Source organism: Monodon monoceros, unplaced genomic scaffold (assembly GCF_005190385.1).
Source record: "Monodon monoceros isolate NGI ecotype Baffin Bay Population unplaced genomic scaffold, NGI_Narwhal_1 Super_Scaffold_13, whole genome shotgun sequence".
Taxonomy (NCBI): Eukaryota; Metazoa; Chordata; class Mammalia; order Artiodactyla; family Monodontidae; genus Monodon; species Monodon monoceros.
Window position 1 is genome coordinate 11653579 of NW_021703769.1, and position 24542 is coordinate 11678120.

The window sequence follows — 24542 nt, forward strand, 5'->3', positions numbered from 1 at the left end:
CGGCTGGGAGCGGCGAGGCGGCGGCGAGCGGCGGCTGGCGAGGCCCGGGAGGTGGCCGAGGCCCAGGCGGCGGCGGCGGCGGCGGCCAAGGAGGCGGCGCACGGAGAGCGGCGGGAGCAGGCCCGGCCCGGCCCTCAAGCGGCCGCCTGGCTGCAGCATGCGCGTCCGCCGGGGGCTGCTGCGGCTGCCGCGCCGCTCGCTGCTCGCCGCGCTCTTCTTTTTCTCGCTCTCGTCCTCGCTGCTCTACTTCGTCTATGTGGCGCCCGGCATAGGTAGGAAGGGGGCCTGGGACCCCGGGGGTGCCTCTCTGGCCTCAAGGGGACCCCGGGAACCCCCGCCCCGCCCTGAGGGGACCCTGGCTTTCAGAAGACACCCGGCTGGGAGGCGACCCCGAGCCTGGCCCTCAGAAGACTACGGGGACTCCGGCCCGACCCTCGGGAGACCCCACGCCTGGCCCTCGGGGGGCTCCAGGACATTCCAGTACCCTGCACCCTGACGGGCTCCAGAACCCCCCTCCCCCCGCCAGCCTCCCGCCCACCCCCTGCCCTCCTTTAACCCCTTCCCCGCGGGAACCCGACCATGCCTTCACACACACACACACACACACACACACGCGCGCGCGCGCGCGCGCGCGTGGTGGGACGCCCCCTTTCTTGCCCTGGCCTCCCTAGAACCCCCACTTAACGCTCCTCGGCTCGAGAACTGGCGCTCTCCCTCCTCCGGGGTCTCCTCCAGCCCCGGTTCCGGGCATTCCGCGGCCCCCGAACCTCCGCGGCCCGCCCTCCCCTCCTCGCGGAGCCTCTGTGCTGGGGTCTCCAGGAGTCCCACCTTCCCGGTTCCCATCCATCCTTCCCCTCTCTTCTCCCTGGTGACTCCACCGTTTCCTGCTCTCCCTCCTACCCTTTCTTCCCTCGACTTTCCCTTGTTACATCCACCTTCAGGTCCTCCTCCCCAACACACACATTCTCCTCTTCCAAGCGGCCAGATCCCTTTCCTAGCAGGGTGGCATCCCCCACCCCCCAGGGAGGTCCACCCCCCCATTCAGTCTACGAACCCCTGAGCGTGCCACGCCTCCTCTCCATCCCCTCCCCCTGCCCCGCCTACCCCCAAGGGCACTCCCTGTCATCTCCGCTCCCTTATCTCCTATCCTTCCCCGAATCCTCACCACCCCCCTCTGGTCCTCAGGCACAGTTTCTTTCTGATTGAAGACTTGGGGAAGGGGTGCTGTCTGGGCTCTTCCTTTCTCCCCTTTCTTTCACTTCTGCCCTCTCCTAGCCTTGAGGGTAGAAGGTGGCCCTTCAGTAGTATCCTATGGGGCCGGGGGTGTGTACATTTAAATTGGTCCTAGAGGAGGAGCTATGACAAGGGCCTTGGGGAAATGGTGCAGGTGGGAAGGAGCATGGAGAAAAGGTGGAATGGGGACTCATTCTTCTCAAAGGCATGTCCTTTAAAGGAAAGACAGCCCTGGAGAAACTGAACCCTGACCAAGCATAGGCTGTCTAAGAGCATAGAGCAGACATTTAGGACGTGAAGAAACATTAGAAGGAAATAACAGCATGAGGGTTAAGGTCAGAGGACATGGAGGTCAGATTTGGATTCTAATCGCTGCCCTTTATGACCTCGAGCAAGTGACTAAGCCTCACCTTTTCTCCTCTGTAAAATGGGGGTACTCATCCTAACCTCAGGGTTTTAAGGATGGAAGTAGATAAATTCCCTTTTAAAGCACTTATCATTGTACCTGATGCTTAGAGAGTTTTCAAAAAAAAAAAAAGCTATTATATGTAGGTTTCAAGAAAGAAGGGAGGGAGTAGATGGAAGGTATGTATTTGCCTGACTTGGCATCACCATGAGGCCCTAGAGAAAACCTCAGTTTAAGGTGAAAAATGATCAGAAAATGCTGTTGGGGGTGGGGCAAGGAGAGTAAATTTTGCTGTAAAAAGTCTGGATCATTTGGATGTTAGGAAAGGGTTGATGGTTTAACTCTAGGGAAATACCCTTTAGGATTGTAGTAATGATTAGTGCCATTCTCTGTTGACCTGTCAACACTGAACTAGCTGAATAGAGAAATTTCCAGATGGAGCCGGAGATTGTCTCCTGATTTTTTAAAAAAATAAATTTATTTATTTATTTATTTATTTTTGGCTGTGTTGGGTCTTCATTACTGCGCTTGGGCTTTCTCTAGTTGCGTCGAGCGGGCTTCTCACTGCGGTGTCTTCTCTTGCTGCAGAGCACGGGCTCTTGGCGTGCGGGCTTCAGTAGTTGTGGCACGCAGGCTCAGTAGTTGTGTCTCGTGGGCTCCAGAGAGCAGGCTCAGTAGTTGTGGCACACAGGCTTAGTTGCTCTGCGGCATGTGGGATCTTCCCAGACCAGTGCTTGAACCCATGTCCTCTACATTGGCAGGCGGATTCTTAACCACTGCACCACCAGGGTAGTCCTCTCCTGATTGTTTTTTTTAAAGAGCATATTTCATTTGATGGCTAATATTGATGATTTGTAGTACAAACTTGATCTAGTTTGTACTACAAAGATAGAACAGGTAATATCCTACTGCCGTAACATTTTATGAAATGTCTTAGGAAAAGCATCCCTCTGGGAAGGTGTTGTATGTGGCCTGATGGATCGGATGAGGGGATAGGAGTCTGGGCAGAATAAGAACAGGTGAGTAATTAGTGGAATTAATTGAGAAAAGAGTTCATTAGCATATTGGATATTAGGCTAATAAAAATGGGTGTGAAATGATGGATTTGAACCTAGAGGCAGTCTTGAAGCCATAACCCCTTTTGTGAAAGTGATGGGTTTTTTCTGGTGTGGGCACATAAATAAGCTATGTCAAAATGGAAAAATATATCCCACTGGGATAGTAATCACCCTCTTGATTAGAAAGATTAGAAGCCAGATTCTAAAACAGAAATGGAACGTAACAACTTAATTAAAACTCTTCAGCAGTAGATTTTTAGGTCAGTGGAACCCCAGTGAAAGGCAATGGGCTTGGGGCTTCCCTGGTGGTGCAGTGGTTAAGAATCCGCCTGCCAATGCAGGGGACATGGGTTTGATCCCTGGTCTGGGAAGATCCCACATGCTGCGGAGCAGCTAAGCCTGTGTGCCACAACTACTGAGCCTGTGCTCTAGAGCCCGCGAGCCACAACTACTGAAGCCTGCGCACCTAGAGCCTGTGCTCTGCAACAAGAGAAGCCACCGCAATGAGAAGCCCCGCACCGCAACGAAGAGTAGCCCCCACTCCTGCAACTAGAGAAAGCCCGCGCGTAGCAACGAAGACCCATCGCAGCCAAAAATAAATAAATTAAATAAGTAAATTTAAAAAAATAATAAAGCAATGGGCTTCTACCACACTTAGATTCCTACATCACTGATAACTGAGAAAGATGCAAAGCACTTAAATATTCACTAATTTCTTCTTAAATGTGGGTCTTCTAAAGGGCAGATCTACTTAAGATTCAATTCTGTTAGTTGGAAAGGGGAGTGGTGGGAAGGATGTGAAGTGGTTTTAGAAGGATACATTGAGCAGTTTGGTGATTTTATTTATCTTGGCTTTCCTGTTTAGGAGCTTAATTTTTTAAATAATCAGCTTTGGACAGAGGGTGGCAAATCTTTTCAAAAAGTTAAGGCAGTCTAGAGAAATAGAAGGTTTTATATGCCTTGGATTATGAAGACCTTATTTGAGACAATTGTTAAAATGAGCTTAGAGAATAATACTGGGTTGAACCACATGAAATTTCCATTTTTTGCAGGTCAAAACCAGTTGTATATTGGCAGTTTGATATAGCTCAATCTAATACATTTCCAAATAATGACAATCCTGTTTTCTGGCATAACGGGAAGTGTCAGACTTGTATTTCCTTCCAGGTTTAATATTTTTCCAGTCCTGCTTTTGATGTGCTTTGTATACCCTGTGGCCACGCTGTGCTCTAGGGCTAAAGAGAAATCATCAACCCGAGAGTGTGTTACAGCTATATTTGGAATTATGTAGACTTGAATTTGAGATATGAGAAAAACCATGTTAGTTTTAAATGTTTTAAAGTTGCTCATGTGTAATATAGCCCAGCTACAATTTCAACCTAACTATTGTTGGTATTTTTGAGATCTAATGCTAGCTCTTAATGTTAGTGTCCCATAGTCTAACAGCAAAGGGAAATTTTCCTGGACTTGAGGGTCATCTGAAATGGAGGTAGTGGTACCATTTGGCTTAGAAAATTGGATGTGAGGAATATTACTAAATCTGACTATAATGTGTTTGTAACAAATACAAAGTGCGCTTAGCTACTTAAATAAACCCCTGCCAATCCAGTTAAGTAATTTAAAAATATGACTTCATTGGCCATTATGTTTTTGTTATTAAATCAAAAGTAGTGTTTTATATCAGCAGTTTAAAAGTAGAAATGAAAAGGATGGGGCAGAAAGTGTGAGGGAGGTGGTGGATTTGAAAAAGGAAGAGGAAGGGAATATGGTTATAAAAATGCATACATGGGCTTCCCTGGTGGCGCAGTGGTTGAGAGTCCGCCTGCTGATGCAGGGGACACGGGTTCGTGCCCCGGTCTGGGAAGGTCCCACATGCCACGGAGCAGCTAGGCCCGTGAGCCATGGCCTCTGAGCCTGCGCGTCCGGAGCCTGTGCTCCGCAACGGGAGAGGCCACAACAGTGAGAGGCCCGCGTTACCACACACACACACACACAAAAAATGCATACGTGCCTCTTCTCTGAAGCACCCTGCCCTCCACAGCCTGAGTGATTATCATTTATTTCATCACTTGTTTTACCTGCACTGTTGAAATATCCCTATTCCTTTCAGGGTTCCGAAGAGAACTTTGAACTTATTTATGATCCTTTAACTTAAAAAAAAAAAAAAATCTAAGAGCTCCGAGTACCTCCATGTTCCAGTCTGACCAGGTCTTTTAGAAGATAAGAGAAGTGAACTATTTACGGATGGACATACATTTGAAGGGCTGATTTTAAAAATCTTATTAACTTTATGGTGCTGTCACATGGCAAGGTTGTATAGAGGTTACTGACCTTTGCAAATTGTTTAGTTACTGATTTTGAGAGAGATGCCTGTGCATGGTTAGAGGCAGTAGTCTATATACTGGTGAAATTTTATTAAAGTTCCACTATTTAAATTAATTTTTCTTTTGTCTTGATTATTGAGGAAAGGAAATGGGGAATGATTTTTCCCTTTTGGCCTGCTTAGTTCCAAGAAAAGTTTGATTCATGGCTGGCTTTTGGAAGACAGGAATCAGTAATTCTAATCCCACCTGATTTGACCAAATGACCTTGAGCAAATCACTTGATTCTCTGATATTATACTTGGCCAGAAAACAAAGCTGCTTGAAAAACTAGAACTGCATCTTAGCCAAACTTTTAGTAAGAAGTTTTTTTTTTTTTTTATCTTTATTGGAGTATAATTGCTTTACAATGGTGTGTTAGTTTCTGCTTTATAACAAAGTGAATCAGTTATACATATACATATGTTCCCATATCTCTTCCCTCTTGTGTCTCCCTCCCTCCCACCCTCCCTATCCCACCCCTCTAGGTGGTCACAGAGCACCGAGTTGATCTCCCTGTGCTATGTGGCTGCTTCCCACTAGCTATCTTTTTTTTTTTTTTTGCGGTATGCGAGCCTCTCACTGTTGTGGCCTCTCCCGTTGCGGAGCACAGGCTCCGGACGCGCAGGATCAGTGGTCATGGCTCACGGGCCCAGCCGCTCCGCGGCATGTGGGATCTTCCTGGACCGGGGCACGAACCTGCGTCCCCTGCATCGGCAGGCGGACTCTCAACCACTGCGCCACCAGGGAAGCCCTAGCTATCTATTTTGCATTTGGTAGTGTATATATGTCCATGCCACTCTCTCGCTTTGTCACAGCTTACCCTTCCCCGTCCCCATATCCTCAAGTCCATTCTCTAGTAGGTCTGTGTCTTTATTCCTGTCTTACTCCTAGGTTCTTCATGACATTTTTTTCCCTTAAATTCCATATATATGTGTTAGCATAGTCAGAAGTTTTTATGTATAGAAAGTTGATAATTCATTCACATCCTATGCAAATTTTGTACCTAAGATTTTAGATAAGATACATGTTTTAAATAACTGAATGCAACTTTCTCTAATAACCCCAGGAAAATTTCAGATTCCCCCCTTGTTTTAAATATATATATATGTATATATATATATATTTTTTTTTTTTTTTTTTGGGCTGCGTTGGGTCTTTGTTGCTGCGTGGGGGCTTTCTCTAGTTGCGGCGAGCGGGGGCTACTGTTCGTTGTGGTGCGCGGGCTTCTCATTGCAGTGGCTTCTCTTGTTGCGGAGCACGGGCTCTAGGCGCGCAGGCTCGGTAGTTGTGGTAGTTGTGGCTCATGGGCTTAGTTGCTCCGCGGCATGTGGGATCTTCCCAGACCAGGGCTCAAACCCGTGTCCCCTGCATTTGGCAGGCGGATTCTTAACCACTGTGCCACCAGGGAAGTCCCATCCCCCCCCCCCCTTGTTAAGTGTAGTATGAAAACAGCCTTTTTGTTGTTGTTCCTCACATGAAAGTGTCCTCTAAATGCTTCAGTGCACTTAGTTTCTGAGCTTTTCTGGAGTGAAATACGTCATATTGTGAATGTGGGTTATTTTATTTTAGAAAATTAAAAAGCCTTACCCTGTTTAAGGACCCCCTTCTCCCCACGTGTGCCTGTACAGACTCACTCACTCACTCAGATGTTTCCTTTGAGTATTGCATCGTGTCAGTCTTCTTAGAAGGAAACCATATTTGGAGAACAGATTGAAGTTATAAAACTAAACAGCACCACTTTTGACCAGTATTTTGGTGATGTTTTATGTCCTTTCTGCCGCAGTTTGCTATGTCGGAAACAAAGTCTTGGGTTTGGAATTGAAGTCTCTTAACAATGAAAATGTGCTAGTCTTGGACAGTCTTTGGAAGCAGCCGTTCGGCCAGTATCAGTTGTTGTTCCAGGGCATCGCTACTCTAGCCAGTAGATAATTCTGCTCCCAACCCTGACATTTTCCCCCAGAGCTTGACAGGCCAGTGAGAGCAGCGTATAACATCGCCAGGAAGGAGGGTCTTCTTGTGTTGCCATGACTCTTTAGAGCTCTTTAAGAGAGGAGAAAGCCATAGAAGCCAAAGTGCTACTGACTTACTTGTTTCCCTAATTTTGCAGTGTTTTAGATCATGGAAGATACGTTGTACACATCCAACTATATAAGCAAACAGAACTTTAGTAAGCAAGAAGTAGGCAATGTGATGCTGCAAAGGCCTGTCAAAGAACTAGAGAAAACTAGTGGTTAACATTGGTCAAGATAAAGGTTAATCAGAAGCAAACAGATTGGGTGTTGGCTTAGAAGAAGTTAAAGGAGTTATCGTGAGAAGAGGCAGGCCTGTGTGTACTATTAGTGAAAGGACAGTTATTCTTTAGTTTCTAATACTAGCTAAATAAGAGTATGCCTTCCTTTGCACACTGTATTTTTGTAGAAAGCTGTGAGAAAATTAAAGGAATTTAAGATCTGTGGGTCAATAATAATCCAGTATTTGAGCGTCATCCTGTCATGTTACCAGCTATGGGAGATATTTGGATCCTAGACTTTTGACTGCTGCTTTCATTTTACAGATGATTGTATAAGCCCAGGTTGAGTCATTAACTTGCCCAAAGTTGAGAATTACAAAATAGCTGTAAAAATAAATAAATAAGATAAAATACCTCTGCAGCATATACTATATGGTTGAAAATACAAGATTAATCATAAGAAATAACTAGAGAAAATAGAAAATAGTATGTAGTCAATTGCTGACTTGTATGATACTGGTCCTTAATGAGGTGAGAGATTCGGACACAGGCACTCATTCCTTTATTCAATAGGTAGTTGTTTTGGAGTGCCTCCTCTTGTCAGATACTCTTTTGGGTATCGGGCAATCTAGAAATGAGTAAGGCAGAATGTTTCTGCCATCCTGGTGATTTCATTCTAGTGGGACGTTTTTGCCCTTTGTGGTGTTTTAATTCTGATGGGGAGACAGCCAATATACAATATAATTTCAGACAGTGGTAGGAGTGACTGAGGGTCTATTTATTTATTTATTTATTTATTTATTTATTTATATTATTTTATTTATTTATTTTTGGCTGTGTTGGGTCTTTGTGGCCACGCACTGGCTTCCTCTAGTTCTGGCGAGTGGGGGCTACTCTTCGTAGTGGTGCGCGGGCTTCTCATTGCGGTGGCTTCTCTTGTTGTGGAGCATGGGCTCTAGGCGCGCGGGCTTCAGTAGTTGTGGTGCATGGGCTCAGTAGTTGCGGCACGCAGGCCCTAGAGCACATGGGCTTCAGTAGTTGTGGTGTGCAGGCTCAGTAGTTGGGGCCCTCATGGGCTTAGTTGTTCCACGGCATGTGGGACCTTCCCAGACCAGGGCTCAAACCCGTGTCCCCTGCATTTGCAGGCAGATTCTCAACCACTGCGCCACCAGGGTAGTCCCTGAGGGTCTGTTTTAGATAGGGTGGTTAGGGAAGGCTTCATTAATGAGGTGATATTTGACTTGAAGGGGTAGAACAGGTCACAGGTCTGGGGACTGGGATGGTGATGGGCGTGTCAAGCATACGTGAAGGTCTTGAGGCAGAAATGCACTTGAGGGAAGGTTGACTGGATTTTTATAAGTGAGAAATGGTAGGAAATGAGCTTAGAAAGATGGTAGGGGTCAGGCCTTGTAGGACCCTATAGGCCATGGTAAGGGCTGTAGGATAGGAGTGAACATTAACTTAGAAATCAGCCAGATCTGGGTTTGAATCAACTCTGACTGAGCGGGCACACTATTTTCAGTTTTCTTATCTGCCCAGTGGAGGATACCATCTTTCTCAGGGTCGTTGTGAGAATTGAGTGGAATATGCCTTTAAGAGGGCTTAGCACAGAGCTTGACACAAAGCTCCATATGTTAATAATTATTATTTATAACCATAGGAGATGTCCTCTTGGCCTAATGCTAGTACTAAACTGAGAGGAGGATTGAGCTCCAGTCCAGCTTTACCAATAACTAGATGGAAACCTTTACTTCAGTTTTCTCATCTGTAAAATAAAGCAATGGACTAAAGTACAGATTCTAGGGTCGCTCTCAGATCTGAAGTTCCATGATTCTGAGCAAGTGTGAGTTGAACCTTGAAGGAGAAGGAATAATGAGTTCTGTCAAGTAAAGACACCCCATTAAAAAAAATTCAGATCTCCCATTCACTTAGTTTCCCACCTTTAGTGAAATACTGAGCCATGGATTCTGTGAAGTGTCAGTGTATAACCATCAGACTTAACAGTTTCACTCTGTAGGGTGAATGGAGAAATTCAGACTGTGCAATGCTATTGTTTGAGGACATTTGCCCTAAAAATGAGGCAGACGTAGAATGTCTGCCCTGAAGTCTGTCTTTGAAATCATTGTGTCAAAGAAAAAACAACAAAAAGAAATTTGTGTTGTCTTGGTCAAAGGAAGAATACTAAAAGAATTTTATGGAAATATCTTTGGGATGTTAAGACTTTTTTTTTTTCCTCTTTTCTCTGCTTTTTGTCCCCTGGGTAATCCTTTTAAGTTTTAATCTGCTAAATCAGTCTTTACCTCTAGCCTCACACTTTTGCTTTTAAGCATGAAATAGAGCCCTGGACTCATTAGCTCCTGCCCCATCTTCATTCCTCTAGGTAATTGGATGTTAAATGAGAAATGAATATTACATTTTGACCCAGTAATTCTTTTTTTATTTTAACATCTTTATTGGAATATAATTGCTTTACAATGGTGTGTTAGTTTCTGGTTTATAACAAAGTGAATCAGCTATACATATACACATATCCCCATATCTCCTCCCTCTTGCCTCTCCCTCCCACCCTCCCTAACCCACCCATCTAGGTGGTCACAAAGCACTGAACTGATCTCCCTCATCTCGCTGTGCTATGCGGCTGCTTCTCACTAGCTATTTTACATTTGGTAGTATATGTATGTCCATGCCACTCTCTCACTTCATTGCAGCTTACCCTTCCCCCTCCCCGTGTCCTCAAGTCCATTCTCTACGTCTGCATCTTTATTCCTGTCCTGCCCCTAGGTTCTTCAGAACCTTTTTTTTTTTTTTAGATTCCATATATATGTGTTAGCGTATGGTATTTATTTTTCTCTTTCTGACTTACTTCACTCTGTATGACAGTCTCTAGGTCCATCCACCTCACTATAAATAACTCAATTTCACTTCTTTTTATGACTGAGTAATATTCCATTGTATATATGTGCCACATCTTTTTTATCCGTTCATCTGTCGATGGACACTTCGGTTGCTTCCATGTCCTGGCTATTGTAAATAGAGCTGCAATGAACATCGTGGTACATGACTCTTCTTGAATTATGGTTTTCTCACGGTACAGTAATTCTTTTTAATATTGTGGCTTATATAGAAGAGCATTCATACCTCCTCTACTGATCCCATGAATCCAGTGTTTTCCCAAGCCTGGGAATCACATTGAATAATTTAAAGTGCTGTCTCTTCTTAGATTCCCTCCCCCCACCCCTTTTGTTAGTTTGAGTAATTATTAGACTATAAGTATTGTTCCGCCTCCTTCCCAGGTTACAAAGATAGCCAGGTACTTTGCAATGACTAGAAGGGAAGCTGGGCATTGTTTCTGAGGTACCTTAGTTACCATCATCAATTATGAACAGTTCTCTGAGGCTTATTAGTGGCATAATTATGATTATGAAAAATGTTGTGGAGTGACACGTACAGGGAAGTGTAGATTGTAGGAAAGCTCAGTGTTGTGTTTTAAAACTTAAATTAGAGGTGTGCTAGTGAGCACAGCTGTTTATTATTTTTATTAAAGAGCTGTAAAACATTTAAATACCAGTAAAGAGGGAACTTTTTTCACCATCTAAAAGTGTGATTAATAGTCATTTAAACTTTTTGCTTAACTCTCGTGTGTTGAACAGCTGTATGCTTGGAAAAATGGAAAAGCAGGAGTATTTCTTTTACTCGTAGAACTAGTTGCCCCGTTTTGAGGAGTTGTGCTTTTAGGCACTAAGCCTAAATTATACTCATGATTGTAGTGTATGTGTTTTCAGATTGGTAGACCATTGGCTTTTGAAGGCTAGAAAATAGTATTTTCCTAAATGCTGTGTTGGGGTCATGTTTGTGTAGTTAAAAAAAAAATCCTTTCTTCCATTGCAGAAAAATGAAAACATTGCCAACTTAGGGAAGTTAAACCAGATGGATCGGAGATGATAGTAGACTGACTTTAGGGTTCTTGATGTACTTATTATGAATCTTTATATTTTAAATAAAACCATTTAATCGTTTAACTTTTAAAGAAAAACTCATTTTATCCATATCATCATAATCTATAGAGTAATGATAGGGGAGTTCTCTGGGTTGTAATGTCCTTTTGCCTAGCACGTTATATGCACTTAAATATTTATTGAAATGAATGAAGAAACTATTGCCTGGTCAAGCTAGCCTCTTTGTTGTTGGATTGCATTTAATCTGGGGGAAGGATTGCTTCTTCTGTTAATCCTGATTTTGAAGTGATTTTGAATTCATTTTGCCCAAAACTACTTTGTCTTTTTTTCCCCTATTTCTTTGTGGTAAAATATTTATAGCATGAAATTTGCCATGTATTTTGGTAATTTAAATGTGCAACTCAGTGGCATTAATTACATTCACAATGTTTTGCAACCATTACAGCTATTTCCAAAAATTTCTATTGCCCCAAACAGAAAGTGTCTTCCCATTAAGCAGTAACTCCCCATCCATCACCCCCCCCCACCAACTGCTAATCTACTTTCCATCCTGTAAGTTTGACTGCTCTAGGTACCTCATATAAGTGTAATCATACAATGTTTGTCCTTTTGTGTCTGCTCTATTTCACTTAGCAAAATGTTTCCAGGGTTCATTCATGTCATAGCATGTGTCAGAACTGTATTCTTTTTATGGATGAATAATATTCTATCTTGTATATACCACACTTTTTCTCATCTGTTGATGAACACTTGAGTTGCTTCTACCTTTTGGCTGTTGTAAATAGTGCTGCTGTGAATGTTGGCATACAATTATCTGTTTGAGTCCCTGCTTTCAATTCTTTGGGTATTTACCTGGAAGTGGAATTGCTAGGCCATATGGTAATTCTGTTTAATTTTTTGAGGAATTGCCAGACTTTCCACAGTGGCTGCACCATTTTACATTCTCACCAGCAACATATTCCACATCCTTGCAGCCAACACTTATTTTCTGAGTGTGTGTGTTTTTTTTAAAGTGTAGGCATCCTCGTAGGTGTGAAATGGTAGCTCATTGTGGTCTTGGTTTGCATTTCCTTAATGACTAATGAGGTGGAGCATATTTTCATATGTTTATTGGCTATTTGTGTATCTTGTTTAGAGAACTGTCTATTCAGGTTCCTTTCCCCTTTTTAAATTGGATTGTCGTTGTTAAGAGATCTTTATATTTTTTGAATATTAAACCACTACCAGATATATATGATTTGCAAGTATTTTCTCCCATCCTATGGGTTGTCTTTTCACTCTCTTGGTAGGGTCCTTTGATGCGCAAAAGCTTTTGACTTTAACGAGGTTCAATTTATTTATATTTTTCTTTTGTTTGTACTTTTTTTTTTGCTGTACGCGGGCCTCTCACTGTTGTGGCCTCTCCGTTGCGGAGCACAGGCTCCGGATGCGCAGGCTCAGTGGCCATGGCTCACGGGCCCAGCCGCTCCGCAGCATGTGGGATCTTCCCGGACTAGGGCACCAACCCGTGTCCCCTGCATCGGCAGGCGGACTCTCAACCACTGCGCCACCAGGGAAGCCCCTTTTGTTTGTACTTTAAAAAATATACTACTTGGTAAGTTTTTGACTGAACTTTTGCTCCCTACATTGTAGTCGTTTACTTTTTCTGCCCGTGAAAGTTTTCCCTAAGTTACTGATAGGCATATCTTACACAAGCTATTATTGAGCTGATTTCTGAGAAGCAGGAGGCAAGGTTTTTTGGTTTATCTTTCTCTTACTTGTTTAAGTTTGATGCTGGTTTCTTGATTTCTTTTTTTAAAAATTAATTTATTTATTTTTGGCTGCATTGGGTTTTCGTTCCTGTGCACCAGCTTTCTCTAGTTGCGGGGAGTGGGGGCTACTCTTTGTTGTGGCTCGCGGGGCTTCAGTAGTTGTGGTTTGTGAGCTCAGTAGTTGTGGCTCACGAGCTCTAGAGCGCAGGCTCAGTAGTTGTGGCACACGGGCTTAGTTGCTTCGCGGCATGTGGGATCTTCCTGGACCAGGGCTCGAACCCGTGTCCCCTGCGTTGGCAGGTAGATTCTTAACCACTGAGCCACCGGCGAAGCCCTGATTCTTGGTCTTTAAAATGGTTACTCTCTTTGCCAAACTTGACATGCTCTGCAGATGCCATTAAATATTTCAAGTGTTTGAAGAGTCCAAATCTTATTGATGTCTTTGTTGATTATTTTGTTCAGTAGGACTGAAATGTAACTTAAATTTAAATGTTTTCTGTTTCTAATTGCAGTTCTCTGAAAGTCCACGTAAGACAGGGCCAGAAGTTGGCACACCAAATTTTTGTTGGGGACAATACAGTTTACTGATTAAACATATGATATAGAAGAGAAATTTAGAAAATATTATAGATTGATGAATATAGTCCATGAAACACTGGACTTATTTTTTTTTCCATACAGAAATGAAAGTATACGATGATTTTGAAGATAGGGAAAAGTATATATCACTTGGCATTTTGTTAGCCTCAAATCTCCATTAACCAGCACCTTTTATGTTTTGCTGTTTAATCAGTGGTGATACTTAGAACGTAGACGCGGATGCATGACTTTGAGTTTGGTGTTAAGTATGATTTTTTTCCTTCTGATTGTTTGAAACAGAGCACTCTGTTTCCCCATACCTCCCCAGGCCACCACAGGCACAGGATGGCAGGTAGTGATGAGAAACAGCTTGCTAAGATGGTGCCTGGCTGACTAGGAGGTGTGTGATGTGAACACAGGATTTGTTTTTTCCCTTTATAACATTTTTTAATTTTTTAAAATTATTTTATAACATTTTCCCTTTATAACATTATCAGAAAGTGAAGAGAACGTTAAAGAACGAGGAAACAGAAAAGTCTAACGTGTAAAAACCTGCTGGACTTCTGCATCTGTGACATGGTAAAATTTGGCACTTTGATTTTTTTTTTTTCCTGGTATCAGCTGAATTTCAAATGTATTTATCTAAATGTGAGTGATAATGGTAGTGATTAAAGACAGGTGGGTACTTAGAAAATGTTTGTGCTTTGGGGCCTGTGATAAAAGAAAAGATTTACAGACTTGCCTTTGCATTTGCCTGTTTTGGCTGTTTTCTTAGAGCTAACTTAATCTTTATGTGTTAAACCCTTAGAGTGTGCTAGGTTTGGGGGTACAGTGATGGATGATGTGGACGCCGTACCTCTGTTATTTTTTAAGTCTTCAGCAAGGGAGCATGGCTTCATTTTAGTAAAAAATTTTCAGAATTTTGAGTGATTTTATATCCCCAGAAGATGTGTTTAATTGAGGGTCAGTTCAGTTGATGTTAACGTGCCTTAATTGCCAGGAATAACAGTGAATGTATTTTAATTGTAGACATTTAAGACAGCAAAAAAATTTTAAAGAAATTCTTGAAGAGTCATTTAGTTTAATTTTTTACCCCACTGGGCCCATTGGCTGTACATGTTCTTGGTGGTATTCATATTTACATGAATGTTTTTGCTGTTTATCTCCTGAACAGAGTCATGGCAATGGTGGTGAACAGTGACCTGAAGTTTCTTAGTAACATAGATGCTCTCTGGACCAGTGGCGGAAGGATGCATTTAGATGCCGAGGCCTCTTCCCTTCTACCTGGAAGAGTATCTGTCTTAGAATAGAGGTCTGGCACTGAGCAGGTGCTCAGAGAGCATTTGTCAGACAGGATCAGTCTGTCTTCTACCCTTCAGTGGCTTTCATTGCTTTTAGGATAAAGTTCAGATTACTTATTGTAGTTTATAAGAATTTTTGTGATCTGACCTCTACCTCCCTCTCCAGCTTCATTTATGCCACTTCTCTACCTCCAGACACATGGGCCTCCCCACCTGGTTTCCAGCATAGACTAGGCTCTATCCTTAAGCTTTTCACTAGCTAACTCAAATATCCCTGCCCATCCTCAGACCTCTAAATCAGTGGCAAATGCATGGGCCTCATTTCTTTTTTTTTTTTGCGGGCCTCTCACTGCTGTGGCCTCTCCCGTTGCGGAGCACAGGCTCCGGACGCGCAGGCTCAGTGGCCATGGCTCATGGGCCCAGCCGCACCGTGGCATGTGGGATCTTCCCGGACCGGGACACGAACCCGTGTCCCCTGCATCGGCAGGCGGACTCAACCACTGCACCACCAGGGAAGCCCCAAGGGCCTCATTTCTTGTTCATTGTTGTATCCCTGCCTGGAACGCTTGTCTGGCACACTGTAGGTGCTCAATGAACATTTATTTGTTAAATCAGGGAAGTAAGGTGGAGGTGGACAGATCTGAGGTCCTGAAAAGTACAACTAGCCAATTCCCTGCTCATTTGGGTATGTTGAAGGTTGCTGTGCTAACTGCTAGGACTTCAAGGTGAAGAACTAAAAAGGATCAAATAAAAACACAATGGATTTGTAAAAATATTAATTGTAATTGAAAGTATGATTCCTAGCTCAGTCTCAGATTAATTATGTCCAATCCAGTCAGATGTTTGGTTTTGTGGGGGCCTGGTTTGGTGGGCAGATGACAAGTAGGAATTTTAAAGTTTTACCCATTTAAGATTCAACATGGATTTTAACCCTTTTAAGTGCTTTTTGTATCTTACATAGTATGTGTATGATAATGCTTTGAAATTGCAGATCACAAATGAATGTATTAATGGTTAGTCTTGTTCCTCAACTTGAAATCTAGATGAAAAAATTGATAAACAAGGAATTCCCTGGCAGTTCAGTGGTTAGGACTCGGGGCTTTCACTGCTGTGGGCCCAGGTTCAATACCTGGTTGGGGAACTAAGATCCTACAAGCCGTGTGGGGTGGCCAAAAAAATAAATAAATAAAAATAAAATAAAAATTAATAAACATGAAAACCCTCAGTCCTGATTTAGGAAGAAGTAGGTACCAGTTCTTATATATTGCTAGGAACATTGTTTCTAATTTTTAATTAGACACATATTTAGGTTAATGGTTTTGGTGTTTTCAAATTTATGATAAAAGCTATACTTTTATGTCTTGAATATGCTTGTCAGTCTTTAATTTGAGAGGTAGTCTTTGCCTAGGAAATGGGAAATTGTTGTATATTTTACTTCTTCCAAAGAGCAAAGAGGAAGAAACAAATTCTGGAATTGGAAGTCCATATGGATGGTATGGAAAGTAAGTCTGTTATTCATAAATAGCTAGTCTTTTGTGCTCTACGCTGTTGGATGGAAGGTGGAAATAACCTTGCCTCTGTTGCTGAGATTATTTTTGAGCTGACTCGTGCTAGGCTGGCACCCATCAATTGCTTTGTCTGGAAGGGACAACTGGAATCCTTCATTTTGTGTATGTGTGTGTGAATGTGAGTGGGAGGAAGTGAAATGTTTGGTTTTGGTATTGGCTTGATTTTTCTGTTTCATTGTTGACTTGGCATGCCTGGCTTTTTCATTCTGCTTTTAAGTATTCAGAAATCTTAAGATATGTGTGAATTAGAAGATTTGGATTTATTTGAATTTCATTTGGCACTATGGGAAATTAGCTTTAGGTAAGAGCTACTTTTTGGGTTGGCTTTATGTTAAAGATAATTTTTTCCCTTAATTATTTTATTTTATTATAGAAAATTTCAAACACAAAAGTAGAGTGAATAGTATACTGGACTCCCATGAACAAAGGTATTTTGATATGACCTTTATATTTGTGAAAAATATAAATGTGAAAGGGCACAAAGACAGCCCCCATTCCCCCCACAAAACAAAACAAAAGTACAAGCTTAGGCTAATTAATAACCTGTATTTTTAAAACCTTTGGATAATTGGATTTCATTTTTGTTCGGATGTTTTGCTGATCCATTTACCTCAATGAGAGTTTCTTAATATGTCAAAAGGGAAGACTAAAAGTATAGAAACATAGGCTTATTGTGAGGATTAAAGGAGAGAGTATTTGTCAGATGTTTCCATGGCTTGGTACCAGTTAGATGCTCAACAGGTAAATGTCTCCTTGCCCTTTCACAGTTCCTCAATCACAGTGCTCAATTGGAGTAGAGAGGGGAAGGGACACGTGGATGAACTGGTACACGGTAGAGAGTTGATTATGGCGAAGTTTCCAGAGGATTATTTATTTTTTCTATTACCCTGTCCTTCATTTGAACCCTTGAAGTTTAGAGCTGGAAAAACAAGGGTCAGATGTTTGCCAAGAATAAACCTTTCTGTACTGTAGTGGTACCTCGAAGGCACTCCTTAGCTTGAGGAGCAGGTGCTCTGGCTGAGGATGCTGAAGTCTCCGAGGTGCCCTGGGAGCAGATGATCACTGCTCGAGTGTGTAACACCTGTGTTCTTTTGCTTCTCTTGGCCTATTTTTCTGAGAATATATTGCTGAATTCTGTCACTATTTACATCAGCTTTGACCAAAGCCAAGTGCCAAGCTTGCAAGGGAAAGAATGGCAAAAATACCTCTTTTAGGATCTGTGTTGGCACAGATTTTTTGCTTTGTGTTTAGTAACAAGTGAACAACAACACTGATTTAATTTTAGTATTATTAGTTATATTAATTTATTAGTTCTATAATTAAAAAAGTAAAACAGTCTGCATAGATTGAAGCTATAGTTTCAGGTTGTATGTGTGAAAAACTGACTGTCTCCGTTGTGAATTTTGAACAAACTTACCAGTAGATTATTTATGTAAGCTTGTGTCATCAGAAGCATTCCAGAATGAATCATGTTTAGTTAGGATCTAACAAATGTTACCACCCTTGTTCTGTTAAGCAATATTTTTAAACTATTAAATCAACTTTAAGGATAATAAAGGAAATGACAGTAATTTATTCATAATCATCTTTTCCTCACAGGTGTTTCCATTTCATTGTTTCCTTCTCATCTTTGTATACACACACAGATATTTGAAAGTTTTGTACCTTAGAAATTGCTAGGCTGAGAGAATTGATGCTATAAGGGTGGCAGCAATTTAGTAAATGCTGTGAGTGTTTGATTTGGAATAATCTTGTACAGTCTTTTTGCTGTAACATCTTTTCCTGGTTAGTTCTGTTCTCTTCACTATAACTAAACATTGTGTCTGTTTTTTTTGAATTTTAGAATTTTATTTTATTTATTTTTATACAGCAGGTTCTTATTAGTTATCTGTTTTATACACATCAGTGTATATATGTCAATCCCAATCTCCCAATTCATCCCACTGCCACCACCACCACCACCTTCCCCCCTTGGTGTCCATACGTTTGTTCTCTACATCTGTGTCTCTATTTCTGCCTTGCAAACCAGTTCATCTGTACCATTTTTCTAGATTCCACATATATGTTAATATACGGTATTTGTTTTTCTCTTTCTGACTTACTTCACTCTGTATGACAGTCTCTAGATCCATCAATTTCATTCCTTTTTATGGCTGAGTAATATTCCATTTTATATATGTGCCACATCTTCTTTATCCATTCGTCTGTCGATGGGCATTTAGGTTGCTTCCATGACCTGGTTATTGTAAATAGTGCTGCAGTGAACATTGGGGTGCATGTATCTTTTTGAATTATGGTTTTCTCTGGGTATACGCCCAGTAGTGGGATTGCTGGGTCATATGGTAATTCTATTTTTAGTTTTTTAAGGAACCTCCATACTGTTCTCCATAGTGGCTGTATCAATTTACATTCCCACCAGCAGTGCAAGAGGGTTCCCTTTTCTCCACACCCTCTCCAGCATTTGTTGTTTTGTAGATTTTCTGATGATGCCCATTCTAACCGGTATGAGGTGATACCTCATTGTAGTTTTGATTTGCATTTATCTAATAACTAGTGATGTTGAGCAGCTGTTCATGTGCTTCTTGGCCATCTATATGTCTTCTTTGGAGAAATGTCTATTTAGGTCTTCTGCCCATTTTTGGATTGGTTTGTTTGTTCTAGTTCTGTAAAAAATGCCATTGGTAATTTGATAGGGATTGCATTGAATCTGTAGATTGCTTTGGGTGGTATAGTCATTTTCACAATATTGATTCTTCCAATCCGAGAACATGGTATATCTCTCCATCTATTTGTGCCTTCTTTGATTTCTTTCATCAGTGCCTTATAGTTTTCTGAGTACAGGTCTTTTACCACCTTAGGTAGGTTTATTCCTAGGTATTTTATTCTTTTTGTTGCAGTGGTGAATGGGATTGTTTCCTTAATTTCTCTATCTGATCTTTTGTTGTTAGTGTATAGGAATGTAAGAGATTTCTGTGTATTAATTTTGTATCCTACAACTTTACCAGATTTATTGATTAGCTCTAGTAGTTTTCTGGTGGCATCTTTAGGATTCTCTATGTATAGTATCATGGCATCTGCAAACAGTGACAGTTTTACTTCTTTTCCAATTTGTATTCCTTTTATTTCTTTTTCTTCCCTGATTGCCATGGCTAGAACTTCCAAAACTATGTTGAATAATAGTGGTGGGAGTGGACATCCTTGTCTTGTTCCTGATCTCAGAAGAAATGCTTTCAGTTTTTCACCATTGAGAATGATGTTTGCTGTGGGTTTGTCATATATGGCCTTTATTATGTTGAGGTTGTTTCCCTCTATGCCCACTTTCTGGAGAGTTTTTATCATAAATGGGTGTTGAATTTTATCAGAAGCTTTTTCTGCATCTATTGAGATAATCGTATGGTTTTTCTTCTTCAATTTGTTAATATGGTGTATCACATTGATTGATTTGCGTGTATTGAAGAATCCTTGCATCCCTGGGATAAATCCCACTTGATCATGGTGTATGATCCTTTTAATGTGTTGTTGGATTCTGTTTGCTAGTATGTTGTTGAGGATTTTTGCATCTATATTCATCTGTGATAATTGGTCTGTAATTTTCTCTTTTTGTAGTATCTCTGTCTGGTTTTGGTATCAGGGTGATGGTGGCCTCGTAGAATGAGTTTGGGAGTGTTCCTTCCTCTGCAATAATTTGGAAGAGTTTGAGAAGGATGGGTGTTAGCTCTTCTCTAAATGTTTGATAGAATTCACCTGTGAAGCCATCTGGTCCTGGACTTTTGTTTGTTGGAAGATTTTTAATCACAGTTTCAGTTTCATTACTTGTGATTAGTCTGTTCATATTTTCTATTTCTTCCTGGTTCAGTCTTGGAAGGTTGTACCTTTCTAAGAATTTGTCCATTTCTTCCAGGTTGTCCATTTTATTGGCATAGAGTTGCTTGTAGTAGTCTCTTAGGATGTTTTGTATTTCTGCGGTGTCCGTTGTAACTTCTCCTTTTTCACTTCTAATTTTATTGATTTGAGTCCTCTCCCTCTTTTTCCTGATGAGTCTGGCTAAAGGTTTATCAATTTTGTTTATCTTTTCAAAGAACCAGCTTTTAGTTTTATTGATCTTTGCTATTGTTTTCTTCGTTTCTATTTCATTTATTTCTGCTCTGATCTTTATGATTTCTTTCCTTCTACTGACTTTGGGTTTTGTTTTGTTCTTCTTTCTCTACTTCCTTTAGGTGTAAGTTTAGATTGTTTAATTGAGATTTTTCTTGTTTCTTGAGGTAGGATTGTATTGCTATAAACATCCCTCTTAGAACTGCTTTTGCTGCATCCCATAGGTTTTGGATCGTCGTGTTTTTATTGTCATTTGTCTCTAGGTATGTTTTGATTTCCTCTTTGATTTCTTCAGGTGTCTCTTGGTTATTTAATAATGTATTGTTTAGCTTCATGTGTTTGTGTTTTTTACGTTTTTTTCTTTGTAACTGATTTCTAATCTCATAGTGTTGTGGTCGGAAAAGATGCTTGATATGATTTCAGTTTTCTTAAATTTACCGAGGCTTGATTTGTGACTCAAGATGTGATCTATCCTGGAGAATGTTCTGTGTGCACTTGAGAAGAAAGTGTAATCTGCTGTTTTTGGATGGAATGTCCTATAAATATCAATTAAACATATCTGGTCTATTGTGTCATTTAAAGCTTGTGTTTCCTTAGTAATTATCTGTCTGGATGATCTGTCCATTGGTGTGAGGTGTTAAAGTTCCCCACTATTATTGTGTTACTGTTGATTTCCTCTTTTATAGCTGTTAGCAGTTGCCTTATGTATTGAGGTGCTCCTATTTTGGGTGCATATATATTTATAATTGTTATGTCTTCTTGGATTGATCCCTTGATGGTTATGTAGTGTCCTTGTCTCTTGTAACATTCTTTATTTTAAAGTCTATTTTATCTGATATGAGTATTGCTGCTCCAGCTTTCTTTTGATCCGTTTGCATGGAATATCTTTTTCCATCCCCTCACTTTCAGTCTGTATGTGTCCCTAGGTCTGAATGGGGTCTCTTGTAGACAGTGTATATATGGGTCTTGTTTTTGTCCATTCAGGGAGCCTGTGTCTTTTGGTTGGAACATTTAATCCATTCACGTTTAAGGTAATTATCGCTATGTATGTTCCTATTACCATTTTCTTAATTGTTATGGGTTTGTTTTTGTAGGTCCTTTTCTTTTGTTGTGTTTCCCACTTAGAGAAGTTCCTTTAGCATTTGTTGTAGAGCTGGTTTTGTGGTGCTGAATTCTCTTAGCTTTTGTTTGTCTGTAAAGCTTTTGATTTCTCCTTCGAATCTGAATGAGATCCTTGCTGGGTAGAGTAATCTTGGTTGTAGGTTCTTTCCTTTCATCACTTTAAATATATCATGCCACTCCCTTCTGGCTTGTAGCGTTTCTGCTGAGACATCAGCTGCTAACCTAATGAGAGTTCCCTTGTATGTTATTTGTCATTTTTCCCTTGTTGCTTTCAATAATTTTTCTTTGTCTTGAATTTTTGTCAATTTGATTACTATGTGTCTTGGGGGTGTTTCTACTTGGGTTTATCCTGCCTGGGACTCTGCACTTCCTGGACTTGGGTGGCTATTTCCTTCCCCATGTTAGGGAATTTTTCGACTCTAATCTCTTCAAATATTTTCTGGGGTCCTCTCTCTCTCTCTTTTCTCCTTTTGGAACCCCTGTGATATGAATGTTGTTGCGTTTAATGTCCCAGAGGTCTCTTAGGCTGTCTTCGTTTCTTTTCATTCTTTTTTCTTTATTCTGTTCCGTGGCAGTGAATTCCACCATTCTGTCTTCCAGGTCACTTATCCATTCGTCTGCCTCAGTTATTCTGCTATTGATTCCTTCTAGTGTATTTTTCATTTCAGTTATTGTATTGTTCATCTCTGTTTGTTTGTTCTTTAATTCTTCTAGGTGTTTGTTAAACATATCTTGCATCTTCTCGATCTTTGCCTCCATTATTTTTCTGAGGTCCTGGATCATCTTCGTCATCATCATTCTGAATTCTTTTTCAGGAAGGTTGCCTATCTCCACTTCATTTAGTTGTTTTTCTGGGGTTTTATGTTGTTCCTTCTTCTGGAGCGTAGTCCTCTGCCTTTTCATTTTGTATGCCTTTCTGTGAACGTGGTTTTCGTTACACAGGCTGCAGAATTGTGGTTCTTCTGCTGTCTGCCCTCTGGTGGATGAGGCTATCTAAGAGGCTTGTGCAAGCTTCCTGACTGGAGGGACGGGTGGTGGGTAGAGTTGGGTGTTGCTCTGGTGGGCAGAGCTCAGTAAAACTTTAATCTGCTTGTCTGCTGATGGGTGGGGCTGGGTTCCCTCCCTGTTGGTTGTTTGGCCTGAGGCGACCCAGCACTAGAGCTTACTCAGCTCTTTGGTGGGGCTAATGGCACCTCTGCAGGAGACCCTCCAACACCAGCAGGTAGGTCTGGTTCAGTCACCTATGGGGTCACTGCTCCTAGCCCTGGGTCCCGATGCGCACACTACTTAGTGTGTGCCCTCCAAGAGTGGAGTCTCTGTTTCCCCCAGTCCTATCGAAGTCCTGCAATCAAATCCCGCTAGCCTTCAAAGTCTGATTCTGTAGGAATTCCTCCTCCCATTGCCGGCACCCCAGGTTGGGAAGCCTGATGCGGGGCTCAGAACCTTCACTACAGTGGGTGGACTTTTGTGGTATTAATGTTCTCCAGTTTGTGAGTCACCCACCCAGAGGTTCTGGGATTTGATTTTATTGTGATTTCACCCCTCCTACCATCTCATTGCGGCTTCTCCTTTGTCTTTGGACGTGGGGTATATTTTTTGGTGATTTCCAGTGTCTTCCTGTCAGTGATTGTTCAGCAGTTAGTTATGATTCTGGTGTTCTTGCAAAAGGGAGTCTAAACGTAGTGTCTTGATATAAGATTATTTCTGGCAAGGGACTCTTGAAATGAAAGCTCTAAAGAAAACCTACTTGCTTTCTTTACCAATATGTGGAAAACTTGATGGGAAATTCTAGCCCTTATGGCGTCAAGTCAATATAATCTCATTCTTAAATACTATTAATAAAGTTAAATAGAAGAACCTTAAGTTTTATTAAATGTTATAACAGTGTGGCTAATCTAATGTGAGAGTGTAGTATTTGATCTGTCTCCTCCCTTGATTGGATTCCACAAAGTAGAAATAAAGTCTTTCTCAGAAACCTATTTGTACTTAGTGGTTATTTTTCTCCAGTCAGATATTTTTTTCTCCAGTTTGTCAAGAGTAACTAAACTTTGAATGAGTAAGAAACTGTTCAAAGACGGATCAGATCAACTGAGCAGAAACCAAAGTGGGTAGGTTGGACTGCCCTGGCCACACTATAATTATATACATTATTGCCATTATTTTCTTTGTTTTTCAAGTGTAAGCTGTGTGACACAGCTTGCCCTCTATATCTATAGTTAAAGGAATTAAATATGTAAAGTTAGTTTGTATGGCCTTCTCTAGGTTGACCTGGGCTTCCTTTAGCCCTTTGGAAGATCCCATCTGGGAGATCCCCATACCTATATGTACAGAAGGGGGACACCATTGATGTCATGCAATTTATTCTTTTCTGTAAAGGTGATTATATCAAATGTAATTAGCTCTGCTCTGACATGACTTAAATGTTTCTAAAAATCACTGTGCTGTACAAAATTGTTGAATAAAAACCTAGAGCTTATGGGAAAAATGGGGTTAAGCACACAACACTTAAAAACTAAATTAGTGTCCTATTAAAAAAGAAAAAAAAAAGGAACCTAATGAAACCAGTACAGTTTTACACATGTTAAATGGTTAAGAAACACCATAAGTAGGGCAGTTTATGTTGATAAAGACCTGAAGTTTGCTTGTGGAAGTGGGCCTCAGAAGGATTGCAACTTGTGAGTTATTGTGGAGGAAGGAGAGTTGTTCTAAAATAGTACTGGATGTTGTAACATCCAGATGTGTATGGGATACTCACTTGGTGAACTGAGGTCACTGGTAGACGTTTGAAGTGTGTGCATAGGTGTGTGTCTGTTCAGCGAGTTGTAGTTTTCTGGGTGTCACTCATGGGTGGAATTGCACATAAGCAGATGCAAATCCACT

At 41.2% G+C, this 24542-nt stretch overlaps 1 protein-coding gene across 2 annotated transcripts in view; it reads left to right on the forward strand.

Annotated features, from left to right (window-relative positions):
* Positions 1-24542, forward strand: part of B4GALT5 (beta-1,4-galactosyltransferase 5) — a 152176-nt gene that overhangs the window by 73719 nt on the left and 53915 nt on the right. Inside the window, exon 1 of one of the 2 annotated variants that reach the window (XM_029220485.1) lies at positions 123-272. The exons of the other annotated variant lie outside the window; for it this stretch is intronic. Coding sequence (XP_029076318.1) covers positions 158-272 — 115 coding nt within the window. The 5' untranslated portion in view covers positions 123-157. Of the gene's footprint in view, positions 1-122; positions 273-24542 lie in introns of those variants that run through there. 2 annotated transcript variants of the gene reach the window in all.